The sequence below is a fragment of the Scyliorhinus canicula genome, chromosome 19 (genome assembly GCF_902713615.1).
Source record: "Scyliorhinus canicula chromosome 19, sScyCan1.1, whole genome shotgun sequence".
Lineage (NCBI taxonomy): Eukaryota > Metazoa > Chordata > Chondrichthyes > Carcharhiniformes > Scyliorhinidae > Scyliorhinus > Scyliorhinus canicula.
Window position 1 is genome coordinate 67,254,342 of NC_052164.1, and position 21,600 is coordinate 67,275,941.

Genomic DNA, 21,600 nt, shown 5'->3' on the forward strand with positions numbered 1-21,600 from the left:
TGTGGGTTTCACCCCCACAACCCAAAGATGTGCAGGTTAGGTGGATTGGCTACGCTAAATTGCCCCTTAATTGGAAAAAATAATTGGGTACTCTAAATAAAAAAATAAATAAATAAATCCTGGAACTCCCTCCCCACCAGCACCTGCACCACATGGACTGCAGTGATGCAATAAGATAACTCACCAGCATATTGTCAAAAGCTATTAGGGATGGGCAATAATTGCTGGCTTAGCCAACAACACCCATATCTCATGAAACAAATAAAAATAAAAACTTTTAAGTGAATATGCTTTACAAAATCTAAATACACCACATTCACAGTTCCTTCATCATCTATCCTGCAAGTTTGAACCTAAAAAGCTGTAACTGATTTGTCAAACATGGATTATATGATGAGGCAATGTGCTTTGTTTGTGCCTCCCTAATAATATTCTATCACTTTCTCCACTACTGATGTCAAGCTCACAGGCCTATAATTCCCTGCTTTCTATTTCTTAAATAGGAGGGTTATGTTTGCTATCTTCTAATCCACGTTCTAGAATCTAGGAAATTCTAGAAAATCAAAACCAATGCCCCCGTTATTCTGTAGCTACCTATTAAAATTCAATGATGCTGATCATCAGGTCCAGGGAATTGGTCAACTTTTCGTCCTATTAATTTTTCCACCACTATCTCTTTACTAATAACAATATCCCCAAGTCAATTCCACTATTTTTAGATTATTTTTAGTGTCTTCTACTGTGAAAACAGATGCAGGTATTTCCTTAATGTCTCTGTCATTTTCGCATTCACCGTTATCATTTCAATTGTCTCTGCCTCGAAGGGATCCACATTAACAAAATCCTTCCCTTTTTCATTCCTACAGAAGCTTTTACAATATGTTTTTCTAATGTCTTTAGCTAGTTTACCCTATTCTCTATCAATTTCTTGGTCGACCTTTGTTGAATTCTAAAACATGTCCATTCCTCAGGATTTAATCTTATACTATTTAGAACTTCTATTCTTAACCTCCATTTGACCATTTCCCCACAGTCTTTTAATTCTTTAAAGGGAATGTATGTTTGTTGCAATTATGGATAATTTCACTTTAAATATTCATCATTATTTATTGTCAAATCTTTTGATCTAATTTGCCCAACTTAGCTTGGTCAACTTGCCCCTCATACCTATATAGTTTGCTTTATTCAGATTTAAGACTGCAGTTTTGAACACTCAAATTCAACATAAAATTCTATCATATTATGATCATTATCCCCTAGAGGCTCCTTTACAACAAGGTAATTAAGTAATATTTTCTCATTGCACAATACTAGCTCTAAAATAACACATTTCTTATTTGCTTCCTCGCCATACTGACTTTAAAAAAGTCCATAAATGCATCATCTGTATTATTACTGGACATAACGTTTGTACAATGCTAGGATCCCAGATGTTATAACCGGACGGGAAGATCACAGAATGGAACCCTGGTTCAAAAGATCGTAACTTGTATTTTTAAAAAATAAAACGTGGAGGAACAGGGTCACAGGACCACTAATTAGTTTAAACATTAAGAAAAAAAAATTAAACATGAAAAAACTGGATGATAGAATACCCATTTACTCCCCCCTTAACTTAACAATTACACACACATTTTCGCACGGATTACAAAGTACATCTTAAATACAATGGTCTCATTGACACACAAAGGCCCTTTAAAATTTTTTATTTTTTTTATAAAGAGTACCCAATTTTATTTTCCAATTAAGAGGCAATTTAGCGTGGCCAATCCACCTAACCTGCACATCTTTGGGCTGTGGAGGTGAAACCCAAGCAGACATGGGGAGAATGTGCAAACTCCACACAGACAGTGACCTAGGGCTGGGATTCGAACCCGGGTCCTCAGCGCCACAGTCCCAGTGACAACCACTGCGCCACATACCACCCTCACAAAGTCCCTTTAAAGCACAGACGACTGTAGCAAGACACACTCCTCTTTGAACCCAAGTAATGCCTGTGGATTTCTTCAAATCCTCCCAAATGATTCTTATATCACGATCCACCTCGTCTCCGGCTTCCACACGAGAGATTTCAAATTCTGCTTTCAACAATCACACTTTCAAATCGTGCTTTCCCTCTTCCCAGATTTCACTTTCAGGATTCACACCTCTCCGTTCAGGTTTCTTTTGCCTTAAAGGCTTTTACACAAATTACTGAGGTCCAGCCACCGATTTACACAATTATTTCAAATAATGTCTCCCAAACTGTAGTAATTTTTCACAAATCTTAGTTGCAGTCTTTCTGGCCTCTCATAATCAAATGCTTTTTCAACACTCTGTGACTTTACTGTACAGTAATCGGTTCTGGTTCCCAGTTTCCTCTGTTCCGTTAACTCCAGACTTCCGGTAAACTTCTCTTAATTTCTCTAGTTTCCTTAACTAGCTGGACTTTAGGTTTCCAGCATCTCTTTTCTTCACCGTCACTCCACAGTATGGCTTATCTTCTAGCAAGGCCTTCTAAAACCAACTGCTTCAACATAGCTGTGAAAGCTCCCTTCACTCTCACTACCATTCTCCAACTGCCAACAAATTCAGCTAAAACGGAAAAACTTTATCCTTTGTCCTTACAATGGCCTCCAGTTGCTAAGCAATCCCTGCTAGTTCTATTTATTCTTCATGACGTAACCCTCTCTAAGCACAATAGAATTACAGTGGGATTTGAAACCAACACATATACTTTTGTCCAGCATGAATCTAGCTATAGGGTTTTATCCTTCCAGACACAGAAACATTAAATTAAACCCACTTAAAACTACCCTTTATTTCTAATGTTTACCAATATAAATATAAATCCCTTAAAAATATTTTTGTTTTCCTAACAACAATCTACATGAAAATTACCATTCCCTGTGATTACTTGATTATCCTTGTTACATGCCCCTCTAATTTCATGATTTATACACTAAAATTAGTACTTACCATGTAGAAGTAGGCCAGTGCACACATAGCGGACCAGTAGATGGAGCCAGACTTTACCGACTTAATCCACAAGTAGTATGTGAGCAACATGCAGAAGATAGCAATACCTGCACAGATGCACAGTAAATGTTACCAAAACAAAAGGCAGCAAACTAATTAACAAATAACAAACAAAATCACTTCCATCCAACTTATTGTCACCATTCTTTTTTCAGAAAATGATTATTCCAGGTCACCTCTAGGATTCAGTCAAGCACTGGGCAATCAATAAGCTTGAGGTTCCAGTGGTCTGGAACGGAACCTTCTGATCCTTATGAAGGCATTTCTATACCCAGATGAGATATAATCCAAACTGAAACTCCAGCAGAATACTGAGAAGGGCTGTCTTCTAAATGGGAAGTTAAACCAAAACTGTGTGTCTGTTTTGGTGATTCAGACAGTTATTAAAGTACCCATGACACTAAGCAGAGAGCTGTGTCAATGTCCCGGCTAACTTTGTTAACTCAAACATCACCGTGCAAGAAAACAAACAGTACCGATTCCCTTGTAGCTTTCTGGAGAATGTCCACAAATCACATTCCCTGGAACCTAAAGTAAACTGCGGGCATTTATATTACAACTACAAGATTGGAACTGGCTTCCACTAAAATTTTAAAGTGAACGCAGCCTGAATCTGGAGTCAGTGAACCAACTTAACTCTGCAGCAAAACAGAATGGAAGAACCTGGAAGAGGAGGATTCACCCCAGCTTGTCACCAGTTTGGGCATTCAAATATGTATTGAGTTTATTACCAGTACAAAAGTAAAACCAACTTTCACAGTGACTTGGCATAACTTAAGAGCATTTTAACATAGATTACTGCTTTAAAATACAATTATTTAGACAACAAAAATGTGCATGCATATAGAGCCGTTAGCATTTCAAGGTGTTTCACAGAAATGTTACCAAACAAAACTTGACATAAATTTGGGTAGGTGGCCAAATGCTTGGTTAAAGAGGTAGTTCCAAAGTCTCATTTTTTTTTAAGGTACATGCAGGTTTGTAATTTTGCCAGGAAGCAGCATGCTTCCTTTCCTTCTCTATCATCTGACAGTCCCATTGATCTCGGTTTAGGTGCTAATCTAATTTTAAAGGGCTCTGTTTCACGCATTTATAACATTATTCATAAACTCCGTCATTCGCTAAAATTAAGACAGCTTGGGAGCGGGACTTTAATACGGAGCTTTCTGGCAATCTGCGCAGTCAATTCTTTTTAAGAGTGCACTCTCCATTGCTATGTATTAGACGCTGCCATCTTCAATGTAATGTTCTTCATGGAGCTAATCTTTCTAGACCTAGACTCAAGATGTGTGTGTGCGTGTGTGTGTATATATTATATATTATATATATATACACACACACACACATATATATATATAATATATATTATATAATATACACACACACACAGACAGTGGGGTAGTCAGAAAGTGGGGACGGGGGCTTGGCAATCAGATATAGATAGCCAGCTATATTTTTTGTCGCCACTGAGTTGAATAATTCTGTCTACTCTATTTTTCCTGTGTGTCTTTTTCCACCCCCTTATTCTTCTCACTTTTAGCAAGTCTGTATTTTATGATGTGCCTTGTTGTATCTTTTGTAAAACCTATTAAGTCTGAAAAAAGAATGCCATTTGCATTACTGAAATAGCTGCAGCTACAGAAGACTAATTACGTTGATTTATCCAACACAAGGATGCTTGGGTTGGGTACTCACCTTCATTATCATAGGAGCCAGCTACAGAACGAGAGATATAACCAGGGACAACAGCAATCATGGCAGCAGCTAACAAGCCTGCGCCAGCATCCTGAAAAAGAACGTTAACATTATCATAAGCATCACAGACAGGGAATTATTTAAAAAATAAACAGTTGCCAAATGTTCAAAATATGAACATACTAAATTGTAGCATATTCAGCCCCTCAAGCCTGCCCTGCCATTCAATAAAATAATGGCTGACCTGTTTGTATTTCGTGTTCTAAATCCCCATCTACTCCCAATAACCTTTGATTCCATTACCTAACAAGAATCGATCGACCTCTGCCTTATAATTATTCAATGACCCTCCTTCCACTGCCTTCTGAGGCAGAGTCCCAAAGTCTCTCAGCCTGAAGAGAAAAAAACATCTGCTCATTTCTGTCCTAAAAGGGTGACTCCTTATGTTAAAAACAATGTCACCTGGTTCTGGACTCACCCACAAGAGGAAACATTGGACGGAATTCTCCCACCTGGGGGACTAAATCCCGTGGCAGGGGCGGGAATGTGCCGTGTCTCCCGCTGTGGAGGCCAGCGGGAAAACACGCAAAATCGTTCTGCCCTAACCTCGTTAATTATGCAACCGAGTGATTTGTGCCATATTCTGCGGCAGGTCAGGCCTGCTGTGTGTTCCTGGCGCCATCTTGAAAAAGCACCCAACACCCTGCCCTATACTGAGGAAAGGTGGACCTCCAATAAAATCAAGACGGATCTCTGGGTGAACTCGGAGACCGGAAGGTTGACTTCCTGAGAAAGAAGATGAATCAGCAAGAACATTCTGAGGCTGAAAGATGGACCTCCTCCTGGACAATGAATCTGGAAGGCCCATCTGCACAAATCCCCCTCCCCTGCACACAATGTTGTGGTGTTTTGGGCCCAAGGTTGCCAGTAGCCTCCTTCCTGAACTCCAGAAGCAGCCCCACACATTGTTCAGGTGAGTCTCAACGTCTGCACACCTTGTTGCTCCATTGATGTGTGCGCCTGCTGGTTTCGCAGAGAATCAGGTGTGGTTGGTTGGGCCTTAATCTGCGTCCCATTATCGAGACACAAATGAGTTATCGCCAGGCTCCAGTGGTTTCCCGATCCGCCATGGAGGGCACCAGAACATAGAACATACAGTGCAGAAGGAGGCCATTCGTCCCATCGAGTCTGCATCGACCCACTTAAGCCCTCACTTCCACCCTATCCTCGTAACCCAAAAACCCCATCTAACCTTTTTAGTCACCAAGGGCAATTTATCATGGCCAATCCACCTAACCTGCACGTCTTTGGACTGTGGGAGGAAATCAGAGCACCAGGAGGAAACCCACGCAGACACGGGGAGAACGTGCAGACTCCGCACAGACAGTGACCCAGCAGGGAATCGAACCTGGGACCCTGGAGCTGTGAAGCCACAGTGCTATCCACTTGTGCTACCGTGCTGCTAGTGGAAGATCCTGCTGTAAATTCACACCAAAGTAAAACCGACTTTTGGGCCTCCCTCCAAATCCTCCCCACTGGCGGGGGCTTGGGAGAATTCCGCCCATCCTTTCCAAGCCCACCTTGTGATGACCATTCAGGATCTTATAAACTTCAAATCAAGTCACCCCTCACTCTTCTAAACTCCAGTGGAAACAAGCCCAGTTTGCCTAACCTTTCCTCATGAACCAACCCGCTCATCCCATGAATACAAGTTGAACCCAAAATCAAAGCTTTATGGGCAGTGATGGGGTGCCAATTTACTTTCAGGTTAGGTTTTATTTTCAGTTGTGAAAATGTAGGATCACAAATCACCTTTGATGAAACAATGCTGAGGTTTTCATCATTGAGACAGGTCAAACAATGTACATTGTGCTGATCAGATAATATTATGGCCTCTGTGATAGTGGCTCCTCATTTCAGTTGCAGCTCCAATATAAAAGAGTCTGTCAGTGAAGCAAAAAACCTCGTGGCCCTTAAATACTTGTCGAAAAAACACTTGGGTCACCAATTGTAAATGCATGTAATCAATTAATTTTTTCCCTTTAAAAGAGTACCCAATTCTTTTTTTTTCCAATTAAGAGGCAATTTATTGTGGCCAATTCACCTACCCTGCACATCTTTTTGGGTTGTGGGGATGAGACCCACTCAGAAATGGGGAGAATGTGCAAACTCCACATGGACAGTGACCCAGGGCTGGGATCGAACCGGGTCCTAACCACTGTGCCACCGTGCTGCCCGCATGTAATCAATTCTGATTGCACTGCCTACCACTTCCTTCTTGACATCAGGAGGCAAAATGTTCAACCTGCCCCACAACTGGTTAACACCACAATTTATCATCTAGAAAAGGAAAGTGCAATGTAAATGAGCTAAAATTAAACGAAAACAGGAGAGAAACAGAGTTTTTGAAAAAATAAATTTAGTGTACCCAATTCATTTTTTCCAATTCGGGGCAATTTAGCATGCCAAACCAACTACCCTGCACATGTTTGGGTTGTGGGGGTGAAGCCCACGCAAACATGGGAAGAATGTGCAAACTCCACACAGACAGCGACCCAGAGCCGGGATCGAACCTGGGACCTCGGCGCCGTGAGGCAGCAGTGCTAACCCACTGCGCCACCGTGCTGCCCTGAGAGAAACAGAGTTAGCATTCAAGTTGTTCGGCAGAACTGAGGAAGCATCACGGACCAGAAACATTAACTCCGTTTCTCTTTCTAGCATTTTCCATTTTTCCTTCAATTTCCAGCATCTAACATTCCAGTTACAAAAGCTGGCCAGCGGCAGTTTGAATGGGCCTCTTACTCCATAGGTGTGCAGTTCCTGGTTTATAGTGACCGCTGTTCATTACCTACCTTCAGTTCCTTTGTTAAGTGATAAGTGACAATTGTGGTGAAAGATGAGAAGAGGGGAGCCAGGAACACACAGACATTCCTGATATCGACTGTGATGTGGAAGAAGTGCAGCACGTGGTAGAGAGCAGCAGAAGTTATCATAAGACCTGTAAATAAATAATTGACTTATGCAGGCTTCTCTCAAACAAATAACGAAAATATCAGCATTATCATCCAAAAAAAAACTCTGCTACACAATTTGCACAGGCAGTATTGCACATCCGTTTCAAACTCATGGCAGTTCAGGTTACGCTGCAGTAATAATTCCCGTGCGTGAATGCAATACAAAGAGAATGAAATATTTAAAGATGTGGGCTATATCCTGGCTGATTGGACTGTGTACCCTGTAATATACTGGCTGTGTACATGCAACAAGGTTGGGGAATATTTGTTCAAAACAACCAATTTCCTCGACTCACTCAGCAAAGGTGTCTATCTGGTAAGTTAGTTTCTGGCTCCACCCTGGAATATAATTGATCTTAACCCTAACACCATCATCAAGTTCAGGCTTTGTTCAATCTCTCATTTTCCCAACAAACTCTAATATCACAGTAATAATGCTACTCAGGATTAGTACTGTTATAGCATTACCACCACCAATAAAACTATTGCATAAACTTTATTCTGATCCCCTCTCCTTCCTCCCACCTCTCGTTTCCCAATCTCTCTCATTCTAATTCCCATTCTAAACCTTCTTTCAGGAAAAAAAAAGACACAATTTTCTTGCATTTCTCTGCTTCCTCCCTTCAGGTTGCACTGTTTTCCTCCCTTCAGGTTGTACTGAAGGCAAGAGCTATCATTTAAAAAAAAATTTGGAGTACCCAATTCTTTTTTTTTCCTATTAAGGGCATGGCCAATCCACCTACTCTGCACATCTTTTTGGGTTGTGGGGGTGAGACCCACACAGATACTGGGAGAATGTGAAAACTGCACTCTGTCAATGACCTAGGGCCGAGATCGAATCCCGGGTCCTCGTGCCGTGAGGCAGTGCTAACCACTGTGCCACCATGCTGCCCAGGCAAGATCTATCATTAAAAATTGAACAACTGATTTCCCCCAATGAAAATCTTGAGGTTACAAAGGACGCATAAGTTTAAAGATCGACAGGACAGCTTCAGATAATTTATGACTCTGTTTCCAAGCTTCAAGCCAGAAGATGCTGCTACTACTGGGTGAACCTCCAAAGTTTTACTGGATAACAGCCACAACACTCAATAGGTGTATCAAATAAAACTAAACATCTACACTGACGTATTAAATAAGTCAGTAATATGACTGCTTGGGAGTACTTAAACTATACTGACCTGGGTAGATTGTTCCTCCAATAATCCTGCCTAGAGGATACCAGGCTCGATCATCAAACCAGTTATGGAACTTGTAGAAACCCTCTTCAGTGAGGAAACGAGTGGTCCGGTAATTAAAGTACCTACAGGTATTTTGAAGCATCAGATGGGAAATTGAACAGAATATTCCTCAATAAATACTTCTAAATATTTACACATTGCAAAAATGTAGAAAAACCTCCCAAGACTGTAGCAGTTCCAGAAGGCAACTTATTGCAGACAATAAATGCTGATCATGCCACTGACATCCACATCACAAGGATAAGAAAAAAAATCACGAGAGGTATAATCTAACAATAATGGGCTCCAAAACAGATACCTTGAAAGCTAATCCAGTGTTGGGTTGAGTTGTGCTTTCAGGGGCTCATAAGAAGTTGCAATACGTATTCTCTGTCATAACCACTGGGGCTTTTCACAGTAACTTCATTGAAGCCTACTCGTGACAATAAGCGATTTTCATTTCATTTCATTTTCATATTCTTTTGCATCCGTCAGTAAATTGTGATAGGAAACCAACTACCCATCAACCATACCCCACCTGAAAAAATTGGACTAGGATAAGAAACCACTGCATTCATACAGAATAACTGTATTACGTTCAGTTAAGTGGGGAGATTTTAGTCCTTAGAGCAGTGAAGGAGTGAAGATTTAACAGAGAAATTACGTGAGTTTAACAGTAGGCTTGGAGTAATTGTTTGCACCGGCAGCAGGACATGTCACAGATTTAAGATAATTGGCAAAGAAGCAGAGGGAAATTGAGAAATACATTTTACTGAATGAGTTACAATGATCTGGAATGCACTGGGTTTTGGAAGCAAATTCTCAGTGACTTACAAAGGAGGACAAATTAGCATGGGGCAGCGCAGTAAGACTAATTGATTAGTTCTTCCAAAGAGGTGGCGTAGTGTGATGGGCTAAACATGGTACTCCTGTGTTGTCTGATTTTATGGCACTCAATCAAATATGTTTGTGTCTGAGCTGGTATGAATAACTTACTGAAGCCCTTCTCCCCTTTATGCATTACTTTCACAAAACACATCCCAAACATTCATAATCCTGTTATGTAGTTGCAAAGATTATGCAATACTGCAATGAAGCTTCAACGCCCATTGAAAATAACCCTGAACCATCAAGTTTGGCTGCTTATGCTTTCCAGGCGCTGGGTTTTTCAAATTAATGACCACTGCCCCAATTCCACCAATGACCAGAATTATTTGCCAAAAGGACAGGTGACTTTGATCACCGCCGTCTAAATTTTTTTTGAAAGCTCAATTGGTAGAGATGCACAAACATTAAATTCTGTTGCACACACAAGAACAGGCAAGGGACAGGAGTAGGAACAGACCTGGTAGCCCACTGATCCTGTTTCATCATTCAACATGATCCTGGCTTAACTTGAGCTTCAGCACCACTTTCCTGCCCGCTTCCCACATTCCTTGATTTCCCAAGACAACAAAAGTCTGTCTATTCCACCCGTAAGCATATTCAACAACGGAACATCCACAACCCTCTGGGGTAGAGAATTCCAAAGATTCACGATCCTTTGAGTGAAGTAATTTCTCCTCATCTCAGTCCTAAATTATCACTCCCTTATCCTGAGGCTCTGCCCTTTGCTTTAGATTTCCCAGCCAGGGGAGTCAACCACTCAGTGCTTACCCTGTCAACCCCTGCAGAATCTTGGATGCTACAATGTGATTGTCACTTGTTCTTCTAAACCCCAGAAAATATGGACCCAATTTACTCTGCCTCCAAATTAAAGGAAAGTCCTCTCATCCCAAAGTGAACCTTCCCTGCACTGCCTCCAATACAAGTATATCCTAAAGCTGCACCAGAGTTCCAGTTGTGGTCTCAACAAAGCCCTGCACAATTGTACCCAGACTATTCCTGTACTCCAATCTCATTGTATTAAAGGAAAAATGCTATTTTCCTTCCTAATTGCTTGCTGTATCTGTACAATCACAAAAGGTCTATATGAACAGCAACAATTGCAAGTTTCACACCTTTAAAAAATATTCTTCTTTTCTAACCTCACAACCAAGCAAAAATCTTTACACCATCCCACATTAAAGTCCACGTGGCATCTTTCTGCCCACTCAACCTGACTATATCTCTTTGCAACTCATGCCCTCCTCTCTATTTCTGGAGTCAACTTGTGTCTTCTACTGTGAACGCAGACATAAAATATTTGTTCATCGTCTCGGTCGTATCCTCATTCCCCATCTCTGCTTCTAAGGGACTAACATTTACTTTAGCTACTCACTTCCTTTTCACATACCTGCAAAAACTCTTACAATCTATTTTTATATTTCTGGCTAGTTAACCCTCCTATTTTATTCCCTTTTTATCAACTCAATAAGTTTGCTAGGTGCAAAACTAAAATACCTCAAAAGTGTATTAATTGAAGACTACCAAATTGTGATGTATTTTAGTACATAAAAAAGCAAAAGGACTTTGCAACAGTACTTACGGATCAAACTCATGGATCACGCTCTCAAACCTCAATACAGAAAACAATCTGGTGGAAAATGCTGAGGAACAAAGCACAAAATTTGTATAACAATTAAATCCTGATAATTGTTTTTAAAAAATATCTTAACACTAACCTCAAACACAAGTATTCAAATATATAACACAAATCAAAGATTGAAGTTACCTGTTTTTGTGAAACAACTTCATCTCTGGCTTCCGATAACCAGTCACCAGTTTAAGTTGCTGTAAAATTCCTCCTGTCCATTACATCAACTGGTGGGTTGGGGCTGACAGCTTTAAGTGATAGTCTCACAGAACTACAGTCCTGACCTGGACTTTTAATGTTTTTCGATTGCGTTTACTTAAATGATTGTGGGTTGAGCAGAAGCTCAGAGGGTGCACAATTTGAAAGTAATGAGAGATGGCCACACATAAACGCAATCTACATACCTCTTGGCTTTCAGTGGGCAAAAAGAGAGGAAATTAGGGCAGCACGGTGGCGCAGTGGGTTAGCTCTGCAGCCTCACGGCGCCGAGGTCCCAGGTTTGATCCCGGCTCAGGGTCACTGTCCGTGTGGCGTTCACACATTCTCCCCATGTTTGTGTGGGTATCGCCTCCACAACCCAAATATGTGCAGACTAGGTGTATTGGTCACGCTAAATTGCCCCTTAATTGGAAAAAATTAATTGGGTACACTAAAAAAAGAAAATAGAGGAAATTTAAGGAAAAGGAATGGATAGAAGATGCAATGGCTCCATTCTCAAGTTAATACAGATTATGTTGATAGCACACATCTACTCCTTTAACAATTGTAGTAGAAAAAAAAACTATCTAGGCACACCTCAATATCTGACCAGAGAACACTGTTCAGATTGACTAACAAGATATATCTGGCTGCCCTGCTATTTTGTTTTATTATTTTTTGGGATATGGGGAGCGCTGACAAAGTTAGTGTTTTTATCCATTCATTGCTACAATTGAGATGGAGGGCTACTTTCTTGAATTATTGCAGTCCAAGATGCTCCCAGTGGTATGAAGGTAGGGAGCCTGGATTTTTACCCACTAATGACGAATAAATGGTGATATATACCAAAGTCAGGATGATTTTTGGTTTAACGAATGTACCAAATCTACAATTGGCACAGCATGAAAGATAGTCACCATGAAATCCAATAAGGAAGTCAGAAGAAACTGCTTTATTACAAGAGTGGCAAGAACATGGAATTTGCCACGACAGGGAGTGGTTGAAACAACTACAGATGCATTTAAAGGGAAGGTGAACAAGGGATGGGGGTGGAGGGAATGGCGTGGTGGGAGAGGGGAGGGGGGGGGGGGCTATGGGCGGCACTGTAGCACAGTGTTTAGCACTGTTGCTTCACAGCGCCAGGGACCTGGGTTTGATTCCCGACTTGGGTCACTGTGCGGAGTCTGCACGTTCTCCCCATGTCTGTGTGTTTTTCCTCCGGGTGCTCCGGTTTCCTCCCACAAGTGAAAATGAAAAATGAAAATCGCTTATTGTCATGAGTAGGTTTCAATGAAGCTACTGTGAAAAGCCCCTAGTCGCCACATTCCGGCACCTGTCCGGGGAGGCTGGTACGGGAATTGAACCGTGCTGCTGGCCTGCTTGGTCTGCTTTAAAAGCCAGCGATTTAGCCCAGTGAGCTAAACCAACCCCTTAAATGTTTTTGCAATAGAAAATATGGGATTCTTGCTTGTTAGGTGAATTGGACATTCTAAATTCTCCCTCAGGCACTGTAGTGTGGTGACTAGGGGATTTTCACAGTAACTTCATTGCAGTGTAAGCCTACTTGTGACATTAATAAAGATTATTATGAAAGCTTTAGATGAGAACAGATTGGAGATGGCTTGAATGGAGCATAAACACTGGTCAGAATAGGCTATCGGTAAGGTAATGTTGTCATAGTCCCAGATGACCATAGGCTGCTTTCCCCTTTGAGGGGGAGAGAGACCGGACTGGTGGTAATTTAACCTGAATTTCAGCACACCTCAGACGAGGGGCAAAGTTGGGGCCTTCATGAATAACCTAGGCTATATGAATAATAGGTCATATAGTCTGTTCCTGTGCTGTGCATGATAACTGGCAAGCACAAAACAATAGAAGAGTGAGCCCTAACACATTGGCCAACTCAGTGCCGCATACATATGGGCACGAGGGTGGTTTAATCAAATTTCTAGTATCCTGCACAATGTTTCAAATTGGCACCAAGCCACTCTACAGGAAGTGTAATGCTGGATGGCAGCGACATATTAGGAAAAATTAACATTTCAGGGCCAGAAGCTTAATTCTCTCAGTCATAGATAAATCCTAAAATGTTATCTATATAGGCAACTACATTACTGAAAAAAAATTTTCAAAGTTGCAAACGAATTAAACAAAAAACAATTTGCCGTGATTGTTACTCTCGCAACTCAAGATCTGCTCAGGCACCTAGAGCTCAGCCCACTAAAGCTGAATGAGGTACAGTGGCAGTGCCTGAAATAAATACGATCAGAAAGAGCCTCCACCCACAGTTTAGGGAATACAATATGAACTAGCACCATCAATCCTTGGTAGAAATTATAGACGTGTTCACCACCAAAGCTCTTCCATGGAGAATGTGTTTTTAATTGTGACATTCTCTGCATGAAGAGTTCTGCTCACAGGGAGAAGCTCCTTCCTGTGGGGAACACCGATGTGCATGAATACTCCTCGGCCTTCACAGAAGCACAGTTCTAACACAGTGTCATTGAAGGTCAGAGAGTGGGATACCTGCCTACCCTCTCAGCCAGTGGACAATTTGGGGCCAGTTTTATGAAGTAGAAGCGCAACATATGATGGTGTATGAGTGAATGGAAACATCAGCCGTTTATTGAAAATTGCTCCTTGAAAGGAATTGGCACACTTGCTCTGCTTGTAGCATCATAAACCTGGTGCTTTACTTCACAATTTTAACTTTGCATTTTAACTGAGAAGTTAACGGGTTTTGACTCCTGCACTTTCATAATGGAAGATGCATGAAGGAGGTGGTTGGGGGCAGGGTTAAACCAGCAACCTATCTTTACTTCCTGCTCCTGTCTGCCCCAGACCTGCACTTAATAGGAGCAGGAATAGGCAATTTGGCCCCTTGAGCAAACTATGCCTTTCAATACAATCATGGATGATCTTCTTTTTCAACCCTCAGCCTCCCATTCCATCCCTAAATCCCTTAGTTCCTTTATCTATCTCTCTCTTGAATATCTTGAGGATGGAGTGCCCACAGCTCACTGCAGCAGAGAATTCCAAAATTCACGTACCTCGGAGTGAAGACATCTTCTCATGTCAGTCCCTTATCCTGCTCCCCACACCCTATCCCCGTAACCCTGCATTTTGGAAGGAAGCTAGAGCACCCAGTGAAAATCCACACACACACGGGGAGAACGTGCAAATTCCAGACAGACAGACACCCAAGGCCGGAATTGAATGCGGGCATTTGGTTCGATGAGGCAATAGTGCTAACTACTGTATCCCCGTGCCACCTCTTTCGGTAGAGACCAAAATTGTACACAATACTCCTGGTGTGATGTCACCAAGGCTCTGTAAGATTGCTGCAAGACATATTCATGCTCGTGTTCCAATCTCTTCAGAATAAAGGCCAATATATCATTTGCTTTCAAAATTGTTTGCTGTACTTGCATGTTAATGTTTGTGGAATATCCTCTCTTTTGTGGCACCCTATCAAATACATTTCAAAAATACAAATACACAATTCACCAGTGTGCAAGGATACCCACATCCCTTTTGAATTCCAAAATTTCTCAGTCTCCCACCGTTCAAAACATTATTTTGCTTTTCTACTCTTTCTTTCAGATTGGATGACTCCACATTTTCCCACATTATATTCCACTTTCTATCTTATCGTCAACTCATTTTACCTGTCCATATTCCTTTGCAAACTCTGCATGCGCTTCTCAGTTTAGTTGAATTTACATGCATTTCACTTGATCCCACATTTAAATCATTGATATAGATTATAGAGATCCAAACACATCCTTGTGGTAACTGGCAAGTTACAACGTGCCAACCTAAAAATGATCTGTTCATTCCTATTGTTTCCTGTCCATTAACCAATCCTTAATCCATGCTTATAGAACAGTACAGCACAGAACAGGCCCTTCGGCCCTCAATGTTGTGCCGAGCCATGATCACCCTACTCAAACCCACGTATCCACCCTATACCCGTAACCCAACAACCCCCCCCTTAACCTTACTTTTTATTAGGACACTACGGGCAATTTAGCATGGCCAATCCACCTAACCCGCACATCTTTGGACTGTGGGAGGAAACCGGAGCACCCGGAGGAAACCCACGCACACAGGGGGAGGATGTGCAGACTCCACACAGACAGTGACCCAGCCGGGAATCGAACCTGGGACCCTGGAGCTGTGAAGCATTTATGCTAACCACCATGCTACCCTGCTGCCCCTCATATATTTATATATATATTTATTTATTTATATATATATATATATATTTTTTTTTTTCCAATTCAGGGCAGCACGGTGGCGCAGTGGTTAGCACTGCTGCCTCACGGCACCAGATACCGGCTCTGGGCAAATGTCCATGTGGAGTTTGCACATTTTCCCCGTGTTTGGGTGGGTTTTGCTCCCAAAACCCAAAGAGTGGAGGGTACTCTTGGGTACTCTAAATTTATTTTAAAAAATATATATTATTCCCAATTCTATGAGTCTAATTTTGCGTAATATCCTCTTTTTGTGGCACCCTATCAAACTCATTTTGAAAATCCAAGTTCACATTCACCAGTTTGCCCTCATCTACCCTGCTAGGTAAAACCTCAAGAAACACAACAGATTTGTCAAACGCAGCTCTCTTTCAAAAATTAGAGACTGCCTATTCATTGCATGCTTCAGTATTTGATCACCAAAAATAGAATCTCACGTTTTCCCTACTATAGGTGTCAGACTGTTTAATAGTTTCCTGCTTTCTCACTTCCTTTTTTGAATAGCGAGGTTACACCTGTTATCTTCCAATCCATGCGGACTGTGCCAGAATCCAATAAATTCTAAATGATCAAAACCGATGTATCCACTATCTCTGTAGCTATCTCTTCAAACTTCGGAGAATGGCTGGCCATCAAGTCCAGAGGATATGTTGAATTTAAACACTCCAGCACTATTTAATCGCTACTAATAAAGTTGCTAATTTTCACTAGACCCTTGGTTCGCCACTGATTTTTGTTATCTTTCAGCACAAAGTCAGCTACAAAGTATTTCTTTAGTCTGTTCACCAATTCTGTATTATACTCTTTTTGGCCTCTATTCTTAGGGGACTCATGTTTACTCTCACTAAAGTCTTCCTATTGAATATTCCTCCTATCAATCCGATTTTATGTATCTTGCTAACTTATTCTTGGATTCTATTTTCTCTATCAATTTCTTGGTCATCTTTTTGTTGGACTTGGAAATCCTCCCAATCCTGAGACATACAATTCTTCTGTCAACATTATAAGACTTTTCCTTTAACCTGATACTATTGATGGCATCTTAGCTAAATGATTGGAAGAGCTGACTGAAGGGACTGGCGGTGTTTTTACTCGCTTCAGTGGTAAATTGGACGATGCCAAGTCCGAGAAGGGAACAGGCATGTGGAGAAAAATAACTTGACATGGCAGACGGCGGTGACCTTTGAATGAAAATTTCCGCACGCAGAGGTTTTAATCATCTTTTAACAATTTTGTTTTAGTGTGAACATACATGACTGCAGCATTGGTGTGAAGCTGCTTCACTCCTCATGATACTTGCAGCTTTAGGTCGCACATAGCCTAAATCCGGAGTTCAACCTGAAACCGAAGCAACGCAGAGCAAACGTTCATAGGATAAAGAATCCCCCTCCCGCCTCTTTTTGAGTCAGGTAGCACCTTAAACACCCAATATACAGGACAAGCTGAGAGTCAGTACAAAACTGGTAACGTTTTATATCAAGGCAAATATGTAGTGAAACTACACTCGCAGAAACCTGCATGAAAATTATAAGAATCTTTTCAGTAAAGTCATACACAGATTACATTTAACAAAATATTTTACTGTAGAAATTCCAGAGCCATTGGAAAAGGGCCAGGCCCATAGTGATAAAATAGAGTAAACATGTTCCCACAAAGAAAACCGGGTGGGATGGCCAAACCCACAGCACCTGATGTCAAGGAGCTTACAAGGTAAGATAAGGTCAAAACCAAAAGCTTATGTCAGACACTGAGAACTCAATATGGCTGAAAGCCGAGAGGAGCATAGAAAGTGGAGAGGTGAAATAAGGAAAGGAAGGGCATGAATATTGGCAAGTAAAATTCAGAAGAACTAGATGTTTTATCAATACATTTAAGAGCAAGAGGGTAACTAAGGATGAGTTAGGCTCATAGAATACCAAAAAGGTAACCTACATGTAGAGGTGGAAGATATTGATAGGATTCCTTTTTAAAAAAAAATTTAGATTGCCCGATAATTTTTTTTTTGAATTAAGGACAATTTAGTGTGGCCAATCCATCTAACCTGCACATCTTTGGGTTGTGGGGGTGAAACCCATGCAGACATGGGGAGAACGTGCAAACTCCACACGGACAGTGACCCTGGGCCAGGATTCGTACCCGAGTCCTCAGCGGCGTAGTCCCAGTGCTAGCCACTGCGCCGCGTGCCGCCCCACTGATATGGTTCCTAATTATATCTTCACAAAAGTGGAGAATGATGCACATACTGCAGTTAAGGAGGCGTGTGAAGTGTTGAATGTAATAAGCATAATGAGGTGGGAAATATTAATGGGATGAGTATGGGAAATATTAATGGGATGAGTATCTTTGAAAGTTGATAAATAACCAGGGCCAGATGAAATGGTCCCCAGGCTGATAAAAGCCGCCAGAGTGGAAATAGTGCAGGTCTGACCCGCTCTTTTCAACCATCACTGGATACAGATGTGGTGCCGGAAGATTGGAGGTCTACTAACATCATACCTTTGCTTAAAAAGGAAACGACAGGTAAACCAAATAATTACTGATAATGAGGAGCATAGCCGTAGACTGCAGGTAGATATTAACAGACTACTCAGATGTGCAGGAAAATGGCAAATGGAATTCAACCAAGTGTGAGGTGATGCATTAGGGGAGGTCAAACAAGACAAAGGAAAACACAATAAATTGGAGAATACTGAGAGGTGCAGGGGGAATGAGGAACCTTGGAATGAATGACCACAGATCCTGAAAAATTGCTGGACAGGTTGTTAAATTGCAGAAGGCGGCATACGGAATCATTTTAATTATCAGCTGAGGTATAGAATAAAAGGGCAGGAAGATTGTGTTGGAACTGCAGAAATCATTAGTTAAGCCACAACTATTTTGAAAATAGTCTTTATTGTCACACGTAGACTTACATTAACACTGCAATGAAGTTACTGTGAAAAGCCCCAAGTCGCCACATTCCGGTGACTGTTCGGGTACAAGGAAGGAGAATTCAGAATATCCAATTCACCTAACAGCACATTTTTCGGGACTTGTGAGAGGAAACTGGAGCACCCAGAGGCAACCCACGCAGACACAGGGAGAACGTGCAGACTCCACGCAGACAGTGACCCCAGCCGGGAATCGACCCTGGGACTCTGGAGCTGTGAAGCAACAGTGCTACCCACTGTGCCACCCTTGAGAGGGGTGACCATTTTCGACCACATCATTACAGAAAGGATGTAATTGGGCGCAAGAAGGTACAGAGGGGATTTACAAGGATGTTGCCAGGACTGGAAAATCTCAGCTATGAGGAAAGATTGATAGGTAGGGGTTATTCTCCTTGGAGCAGAGAAAGCTGAAGAGACAGAATTGTGAGGGGCCCGGATAGAGTGGATGGGTTGGCCTTATTTACCTTAGTTGAGAGGTCAGTGACTAGAGGCATAGATTTAAAGAGATTTGTAGAAAGATAAGTGGGGAGGTGAGCAAAATGTTTTTCACCCACAAGGTTGTGAAGGTTTGAAACTCAGGAGGTAGAAACCCTCAACTCATTTAAAAGGTGTTGGGGTATGCAGCCAGGGCCGGCTCAAGGTACTGGCAACTCGGGCAGTTGCACGGGGCGCCATGTGCTAGGGGGCGCCATCATGAGACAAAAACCTAACTTGTTTGAAGAGAAAAGGAACTAGAAGAAGGAAAGAGAGAGAGAGACTAAACAAATCGTGAGTTAAACCCTCACAATCTTCGTTTGGGCTACAATAAGCTGAACAGCCACAAGTGGGCTGAAAGCAAACTTTCGGAGAATAATGCCTCACACTCAGACTGGCTCGGAATTTTTCCTACTCGGAGCATTGCAGTTTCTGAGCTGCTATTTAGCCCCCTTGGAATGCGAAGCTTAGGTCAGCGAGAGTCAGGTATTTTAGATTAACTGGGTCTAATTGCAAGCTTCCCGAAATTTCATTATACTTCTGGTGCTCTCGAAGTGTTGTTTAAAAAAACACACACACACAAGGAAGGCAGATTTTGCCGCCGTAAATAGCATTGGAGGGAGTTTCTGGGCACTCCTTGCCGAGTTAACCTTGATTAAAAAAGATGTGGGTTGTATGCTGACAAACCCTTTGAACTTCTCACTAAGTGGCAATGAAGAAGCAGACAATTGGTGTCTGAGGTCCTGAATCTAAAAAGAGGTAGGTCAAGGTTCTTGGCTATTTGTTCTCTTTAATTTTTCTCTTATGAACCAATATCTGGTGTCATGTTTTGTAAGTAAATTCTCACAAGTATTCACTGTTCAAAATTACTGCTGGAGAGGTAATATTGTACCTGGGCAGCTCCTGCTGCGATGTCAGGGGCCAAATTATACTTGTAAGGGCGCCGAAATTCAGCTTGCCCGGGGCGCCAGCAACCCTAGGGCCGTTTCTGTATGCAGCTCATCTGCTTTAACCTGTAGGGCTACAGGCCAAACACTGGAAAATTAGATTAGACTGGGTGGCATGTTTATCAGCTGGCAGAAACACAATGGGCCAAATGGACTCTGAGTTGTAAATTTTCTATGATTCTAAGACCACTTAAAGCCCCAGGGAGAGGAGAAAAAGTCAGGAAAGAAGTGGAAAAAAGCTTGGATTTTAAAAGAAGGAAAGATGGAGACACAATTTTTTCACAGCTTCTAGTTCTGAGGAATGATGGAGACAGTCAGAGATGATTTAACAGGGATGGATCCTAAACTGTAGGGGTACAAGTTGTGCTTTTAGCCTTACAATATAATAAGCTAAGCCCCATTCAAAACTTACAGAGTATTGCTGCCATGGACAGAATGAGCAGCTTCAGCAGGGTGTCCTGCTTCTCATAGGACAACCGCAGGAATCCCAACTTCGTCATCTTTGGCCTGGTGTTTGCAGCTGACAAACCATTAACCTGGAATATAGAATATAATAATTGTAATAATTACACAAGCACCAGAGTCATTCAATGCTAGCAAGAAATACACCATGATCAAAATTACATCAGGTATTAGAGGGATAAGACAATTTTCTTTTTGTGGATTTCTGATGACCTCCCCAGGTTGAACAAGCTGAAGGAATACGCTCACTTGGAGCACCCCCATGAAGGAGGGCAGACTCAGTAAAGCTCCCTCCATTGTTCTCAATCATCTCCTAAACCCAGTAGCCTGTGCTACTGCAGCACAGATTTCCATTTCACCCTCCAATCAGTCTATGGCCTCCAAACCGAGAATTCTAACCACCGTTAAAAGCTCACATCTACGTCGAAATACTGCCAATGCACAAATTCATTTCTACAAGACTGCCTTCTTTCACTGTGGCATTGCCCATCTCTTACCCGGGTGACAAATAGTCCGTATTTCCAGAGATGGGAAGACCGTTAAGCCACTGCAGCTGTCCTCTATTTCTTCAATTTAACTCAAAATGTGGATGATGCAAATAACTAGAAAAGGTTTGTTTTTCACATGTGTAACAGGAATTACTCACATGAACTGACATCCAGGTTTGATGCCAATAGGCCATGCTGAAATTTTCACAAGTCAGGACTGAGCAGTTCCAGTGATGGACAACAAACCTCAGTGTAAAGCTCAAGGAACGGAAAAAACCTACCAATTCTCTCAGAGGATTCCATTTCACACTAAGTGTAGATTAGTTCAGAGTGAAGTCAAGACATTCCAGTGGAAGATATTTCTTGCAAGGTTAATGCATGGT

The 21,600-nt window shown here is 41.7% G+C and overlaps 1 protein-coding gene across 1 annotated transcript in view; it reads right to left on the reverse strand.

The window, feature by feature from the left end:
• stt3a (STT3 oligosaccharyltransferase complex catalytic subunit A) overlaps window positions 1-21,600 on the reverse strand; it is a 70,641-nt gene that overhangs the window by 41,790 nt on the left and 7,251 nt on the right. Inside the window, exons 2-7 of the mRNA XM_038778967.1 lie at window positions 20,680-20,803; window positions 11,415-11,475; window positions 8,909-9,030; window positions 7,566-7,711; window positions 4,714-4,804; window positions 2,959-3,065 (exon numbers count right to left, since the gene is read on the reverse strand). Coding sequence (XP_038634895.1) covers window positions 2,959-3,065; window positions 4,714-4,804; window positions 7,566-7,711; window positions 8,909-9,030; window positions 11,415-11,475; window positions 20,680-20,767 — 615 coding nt within the window. The 5' untranslated portion in view covers window positions 20,768-20,803. The remainder of the gene's footprint in view (window positions 1-2,958; window positions 3,066-4,713; window positions 4,805-7,565; window positions 7,712-8,908; window positions 9,031-11,414; window positions 11,476-20,679; window positions 20,804-21,600) is intronic.